This window comes from Octopus bimaculoides, chromosome 9 (assembly GCF_046866305.1).
Source record: "Octopus bimaculoides isolate indiv1 chromosome 9, ASM4686630v1, whole genome shotgun sequence".
NCBI lineage: Eukaryota > Metazoa > Mollusca > Cephalopoda > Octopoda > Octopodidae > Octopus > Octopus bimaculoides.
In genome coordinates, this window is record NC_142936.1 from 42,847,330 (window position 1) to 42,854,829 (window position 7,500).

Here is a 7,500-nt window from a genome sequence, read left to right on the forward strand (position 1 = left end):
CTGGCAGTAATCCAGTGTGTGGATTGGTTGACCCTAGACTGCACATTGGCTGAAGAGGCTGTTCTGCCCAGACTGTGCCATGTAGTTTTTGCATGCAAAGTGAAGATTATATGTCGAATGAAGATCAACATGCCCAACTTCATATCTGTCATGTTGTTCTCCAAGACTTAACCTCTGACCCTGGCTCAGGAATTTTGCATCATTGACGTTAACTCCTCTATATACACACTACTGGATGGTTGTTGATTCTTACCCTCTCTCAATTATTACTACTGACAACAATCCAACAGTACCACTACCAACAACAACAATCTGCAATCACCATCCTTACCACCACCTTCATCATCAGACCATTTGCTTAAACAATAAACTTACCAACTGTGGAGAATGGAGGCGATGACGACGTCGAGATCTTGCTGATTCATTCTTGTTCAAGTTATCATCAGGAAATATGTGAGTGAGAGGAGCCATATGATCAGTGTCTGAAGAAGAGAAATAATATATATACACACACACATACACACATATATATATATATCTCATATTATACAGACAAGAAAGTAATAGTTCAAACACGATATAGCAGCGAAAATAGCAGAAGGATTGGGTGTTATTACCCTTATAAAACAGAAAAGAGTTGTCAACAGACAGCCATGGGAAACGGCGATAATGAGTTTAAAATATTACCTTCTTGTTTGTATAATACATTTGACACTTCTAGAAACAAAAATAAAAAAAGTTTGTTTACACACACACATATATATATGTGTAGTAACGCCTGCGCATGCGTAGTCTTACGCATGCGTAAAATTAAACAAGCAAGCGTTTCCCGCTCAATTCATTCTCTTTCACGCTGGCCAGCGATTGAACAAGGACGTGTGTTTAAAGCTGTCTCTACATCTTTCGGTCTTATACTCGACAGCTCGTTATTCTCACCTCTAAAGATGTATAACTAAAAGATATGTATGTTTTACCAAGTAAATAAATGTTGTTTAAGTTGTTTAGTCTGGAGTTCAGCGTTCCGTCAATTTCTTCAATTTTATAGTAGAAAGTCAGGTATACAATCTAAAGATGTATAACCCACTTTCTACTAAATATGTGTGTGTCTTGCTTTTGTTCACCATCTGTCTGACTGACTACCTGTCTGCCTGTACCTTCCTGAATATCTATCTGTTAGTATGTGTGTATGAATACTCATTTACCAGTGTTTCTGTCTATCTGTCTCTCTCTCTATCTACCTACCTATTTATCTATCCATTTATCTACCACTGTCTATCTGTCTGTGTGTTGATCCCCCAATATGTCTATGTTTATCTATATCTCTTTTCTGTCAGTCAATTTAATTCTAAAGGCAGTACAATAACAGCATAGACAAGCAGCCATGGTAGCAATAATGACAGTAAACTTTACAGAAGACTTACCATAGAAAGCAGACTTGGAGTCCAGCATGGGGAATGGACTGACCGTCTTCTGTCTCAGTAGTGGAGGATGACCATTCTCATAATTGTATTTGTAGCCTCCTTCAAATATAATAAAATAAAAACAAGAACATGTAATACCTTCACACTATTTATCTGCTTGGAGTTCACCTTTTACCATTATCTTTCACTTATTTCAGTCATTAGTCTGAGGCCATGCTGGGGCACCATCTTGAAGAAGTTTTATTTAAATGAGTTTATCCCAGAACTTGTTTTCCTTTTTATTTTTTTTATTTTTTTTCGAAGTCTGATACTTACTCAATCAATCTCTTTTGCTGAACTGCTAATTCATGAGGATGTAAACAACTCCTCAAACTATAATGGGACATTAGATAATGTTGTCTGAGAGTACAGTATTTCTAGAATATAAAAAAAAATATGGTAGGTGCAGGCAAGGCTGAGTGGTAAGAAGCTTGCTTTCCAACCACATGGTTCCGGGTTCAGTCCCACTGCATGGCACTTTGGGCAAGTGTCTTCTGCTATAGCCTTGGACTGACCAAAGCCTTGTGAGTGGGTTTGGTAGATGGAAATTGAAAGAAGCCTGCCATGTATATATGTGTGTGTATATCTTTGTGTCTGTGTTTGTCTCCCACCATCACTTGACAGCTAGTGCTGGTTTGTTTACAGCCCTGTAACTTAGTGGTTCAGCAAAAAGAGACCAATATAAGTGCCAGGCTTAAAGAAGAAAAATAAGTACATGGGGTCAATTCATTCAACTAAAAATTCTTCAAGACAATACCCAAGCATGGCCACAATCTAATGACACAGAAACAGATAAAAAAAAGAACACCACGATTGGTACATCCTTTGATTACAGATAGGCCTACTCTACCAAAGCTGACCTGGGGTTAAACACCAAGAACAACTGCATGGCCAATGATCTAATAACAAGAAGAGAACTAACCATTTGCTCTGATCTTTCGCAAAGTTTCCTCCTGTTGTTTAATCATTTCTCTCTGTTGTAATTCCAGACTGGAAACATCACTGGGAGGATCTGGAAACCTACTGCGGAACACACTGCGGGATGCTGAACCACCTGGAAGTAGAGATGAAGAACATGGGTAGTGGTAGCAGTGTTCATGATGGTAATAGTGGTGTTAGTGGTGGTGTTGACATTAACAATGATTGAGGTGATAGTAGTAGTTGTAGTGGCAGTGGTGTTGATGGTTGCGTTAATGGTACTGGGGTTGCATTGATAGTGGCAGTGGTGGTGGTGGTGGTGGTGGTGGTGGTGTTGATGGTGACATTGTTGGCGTTAATGATTGTGATGACACTAATGCTAATGATGGTTGTTAACAGTGGAAGAAAAACTGGTAGTGATGTTGGTGTTGATGGTGGTACTGGTGGTGATGGTGAGAGTGGTAGCCAGTGTTAGTGCTAATGGTGGTAGCATAGTGTTGATGGTTGTATGTTGGTATTGACCATAGTACAGGCGGTGGTGATGACAATGGCAGTAGTAGTGATGATGCTCAATAGTTGTACAAGGTGGTATCAAAAGGTTCCTGGACTAGTTATGTTTAATAAAAAATAACTTATTTACCTATGCTTTAAAATCATTTCCTTCAGAATAGTCACCTTATGCAGCAATACACTGGTCCCAGGGGTTCCTACCGCTTTTGGAATCCGGCCTGGAAGTTATTTTCTGTAAGTGAGTTGAGGACCTTCTGCGATTTGCTCTGGATCTTGACAATGGTAACCTTTGAGCTGCATTTTCATTTTGGGGAAGAGATGGAAGTCCATAGGTGCTAAATTTGGTGAACAGGGCAGGTGGGGAAGTGATACCTTGTTGTTTTCACTGCATGTCCTCCCTTAAACTTGCACAGAACTCTCAATTGATAGTCGGGTTCTGGGGAATGAATCCTTGATGTACAACGCCGCATTTCTAGGGACGACATTTATGGCAGGTCTTCCAGGGATGTTCTATTTTTGAAGCAGCTGTGCCACTGTTTATGATGTGCCATTGTGTATGACCCATTGCCTCATCACCGTTACCTTGCTGAAGCATGCTCAATGTCTCTGTAGCAAACTTCCTAAGTTCTTTGTTCCTGTCCATGACAAAATCACAGACTACAGCAAACACGTGACCACAAATACACAAATTTCACAACTTGCCAAGTAAACACAGCGATGTCACTCAGTACTCTGCCCCACGGAGGCCACTGCTAGCTCTCATTGTGCATATAAACCTGTGTGCTGCCCTCTGTTGGTGTGTTACAGAACTAGTCTGGGAACGTTTTGATACCACCTCATAGTGGAGTTGATGGTGGTAGTGTTACTGATATCAGTGGTTGTGATGGTAGTGGTGACAGTATGCTGTAAATGGTGGTAGTGGTGGATACAGTGGAAGTGGTAGTGATGACAATGATGGTGGTGTTTGTGGTGGTGTTGATGGTTGTGTGAGTGGTGTTGATGGCTGTGAAGGTATTAGTCGTGATGGTAGTGGATATGAATAGATGTGGTTGTGGTGGTGGTATTGATTGGAGATGCAAAGCACTAGATAAGTCAAGACAGAGCAGAACTTATGAATGAAGGGATTCCAGTCACAACCATATAGTCTTATTTTCAGGTATCATGTATGTTTATCTTCTACTTGTTTCAGACATTAGAATGTGGCCATGCTGGGGCACCACCTTGAAGAATTTTTAATTAAATGTATTGACCCCAGTACTTATTTTTTTAAAGCCTGGTACTTATTCTATCAATCCCATTTTGCTGAACCTCTAACTTACAGGGGTATAAACATACCAGCACTAGTAATCAGGCAGTGGTAGTGGTGGTGGGGAGACAAACACAGACACAAACACACATATATAAACATAATTAAAGGATCAGCAAAAGTTGCTTCACCACATAACGAAATTTAGAAATAGCAGTTAAAATACTAATTCTTCAACTACAATATATCTCCACAGATAGCAATACTCGTAACTCACATAGGCAAAAAGAAGAAAAAATAATGAAACCAACCAGCTTTAGTTAATCATGTACACATTTCAGGATTAGAATGGTATAAAATTCATTTCCTACTTCAGCATGATATTCTAGATTATAAATTTGAAAATGCTAATAAAACCCATGCACACTCGATCAGACAACATCGAACATAACATAAGAGAAAAAAAGCACTTCTGAATTGATATAGACGAGTAAGTCCGTATCTATCCTCAAGTTCACCATGTGCGTCACAAGCAGTACCGCAGAAAATCTGCAGGTTACTATCAGAGAGTGAATAAACATTATAAATATAGGGTAAAGAATCATTAATTTATTAATAAATTAATGATTCTTTACCCTATATCTATAATTATATATATATATATATATATATATATATATATATATATATATATATATATATACATCGTCATGGCACTCTGTTGGTTACAACGACAAGTGTTCCAGTTGATCTGATCAACGGAACAGCCTCCTCATGAAATTAACGTACAAGTGGCTGAGCACTTCACAGACACGTGTACTCTTAATGTAGTTCTTAGGGAGATTCAGTGTGACAAGGCTGGCCCTTTGAAATACAGATACAACAGAAACAGGAAGAAAGAGTGAGAGAAAGTTGTGGTGAAAGAGTAGAGCAGGGTTCACCACCACCCCCTGCTGGAGCCTTGTGGAGCTTTAGGTGTTTCTGCTCAATAAACACTTGTAATGCCCGGTCCGGGAATCAAAACCACAATCCTACGACTGCGAGTCCACTGCCCTAAGCACTGGGCTATTGCACCTCCACATACATATATACACATATACATACAATAATAGGATAAACTCTTATATAAGAATTTATCAAGTAGTTATCGTGAGGGAAGAATCTATCGTTTTTCCCTAAATCATATTTATCTATTTATATATATATAGTTATGCCCTTATATATATATATATATATGAGGGGCTTCTTTCAGTTTCTGTCTACCAGATACACTCACAAGGCTTTAGTCAGCCCAAGGATATAGTAGAAGACACTTGCCCAAGTTGCCATGTAGTGGAACTGAAACTTGAACCATGTGGTTGAGAAGCAAGCTTCTTACCACACAGCCATATCTCCACCTATCATGTATGGACTTATCCAATAGTCTTAAATAACATTTTTTTAATATGGTAGAGTATGGATTAAGAGTGATTTACCTGCTATTTCTAGTAGAGCAACCCAAGAACATAGAGACTCTTTTCGATCATGGGTGGTTAGCTAGATAGTAGTGGCGGTAGTGGTGTATGTATTGGTAGTGGTACTGATGATGATGATAGTAATGTTGATAGTCTTTTTTTGTGGCTGTGTAGTAAGAAGCTTGCTTCCCAACCACATGGTTCTAGGTTTGGTCTCACTGCATGACACCTTGGGCAAGTATTTTTTACTATAGCCACGGGCCAACCAAAGCTTTGTGAGTGGATTTGGTAGACGGAAACTTAAAGAAGCTTGTGTGTGTGTGTATATATATATTTGTGTGTGTGTGCATATATATATTTGTGTGTGTGTGTGTGTGTGTGTGTGTGTTTATCCCCGTCTACGATAAAAAAAATCTTGAAGAAAATATTTCTTCTCTAAATGAAAATTAACAATAAAACTTTTACTTTCATATTTCATAACGATTATCTGACTGAACCCCATCGATTTTTATATCAAAATAAAGCTAAAACAGTCCTCTTTATGACTGTATCATTTTCAATACAAATCAAATTACAGTGCTCCGGCTCATTGAACTAGATACAAGGGCTACTGTTCAGCAGTCAAAAATAAATAAATAAATAAAGATGGGACAAACTATGTGAATGGATGGAAATACCAGGGTGATTGAGGGACCCTGATATGATATGAAAGTGTCAGATTTTGATCAAAACTATGTGAGAATTAAGTTCACATCCAGAACTTTCAAATGCGACATAATTTTCTGTGAAAATGATCAAGCAAAATGTGTTTCCATATGGTCAAACTCTGCTTGTCTCCCTTCTATGGCACTCTATAGTGATACCTAATTAAAGGAAACCTGAAAAGACAAATAAAGGAACACCCTCACACCAGTGGGGATCTGATTGCAGACCCTATGAACAACTGTCCAGTTTCTATAATCTAACCAGAAAGTAGTGAACATATGTAAACATGTTGAGGTCAAACTATGGCAGAACAATACATAAATTACGGTGATGGGGATACTGTGACTTCTCAATATATCCAGTATGTCAGGTATCTCCCCAATACCCGGACTACCTCAGGTTGCACTATCCAACCACATTTATCCAGTTATTTCATGTTAGATTCTGCTCTGTTGTCATTGGTATCCACTATACTTCCTTAGTTTGTTACAAACATTTAATGATATGGATGTTTGTCAGGTAAGACACAATTTAAAGGAAAATATATAGTGCTTTCTTTAATGATAAATGAATTGTGTTCCTGAAAAAAAGTAAGAACTTCAAGATTTCTCTCATTGTTTGCTTTCTTGAAATGATGACATGATTAATTTGCCAATAATCTTATTGATTCCACCTACTGGAGTATTTGCTTATTGCTTAAAGACGGTAAGGTGTAACTTTTCAATGTTGCACCTACCCATTGTTCTAAAACTTCAGGTTCACAATTTATAAACAGTGGACTGTCACCAAATATAATTCATATTTTAGGCATCCCCAAAGATGGCAGATTGGAGCCTAGTGCAGCCATCCGGTTCACCAGTCCTCGGTCAAATCGTCCAACCCATGCTAGCATGGAAAGCGGACGTTAAATGATGATGATGATGATGATGTTATAAGCAGTCTCATGTAGCTGATAAAATTCTGAATTCCAGCCAATTTCATGTAATATGTTTGGCCAATGTGATGGTGCATCTACAGTAGCCAATATATGACTTTTCTGGATAACAGGCATTTGAAATCTACAGGTAGATCAAATCATGTCCACATTGCTGTAATTGCATGGCTCAGACAGAATTAGATGAGGCAAATTTTCTATGGCCAGATGCTCTTCCTGTTGCCAACCTTCACCTGTTTGTAAATGACCCCCAACAATTATACAAACAATGTC

At 38.5% G+C, this 7,500-nt stretch overlaps 1 protein-coding gene across 2 annotated transcripts in view; it reads right to left on the reverse strand.

Moving 5' to 3' along the window:
• LOC106870298 (centrosome and spindle pole-associated protein 1) overlaps nucleotides 1–7,500 on the reverse strand; it is a 166,460-nt gene that overhangs the window by 4,232 nt on the left and 154,728 nt on the right. For both annotated transcript variants that reach the window (XM_089357482.1, XM_089357483.1), the window contains 3 exons: nucleotides 2,383–2,514; nucleotides 1,422–1,520; nucleotides 338–482 (listed from right to left, as the gene is read on the reverse strand). In XM_089357482.1, the coding sequence (XP_089213608.1) occupies nucleotides 346–482; nucleotides 1,422–1,520; nucleotides 2,383–2,514 (368 nt within the window). In that variant the 3' untranslated portion in view covers nucleotides 338–345. The remainder of the gene's footprint in view (nucleotides 1–337; nucleotides 483–1,421; nucleotides 1,521–2,382; nucleotides 2,515–7,500) is intronic.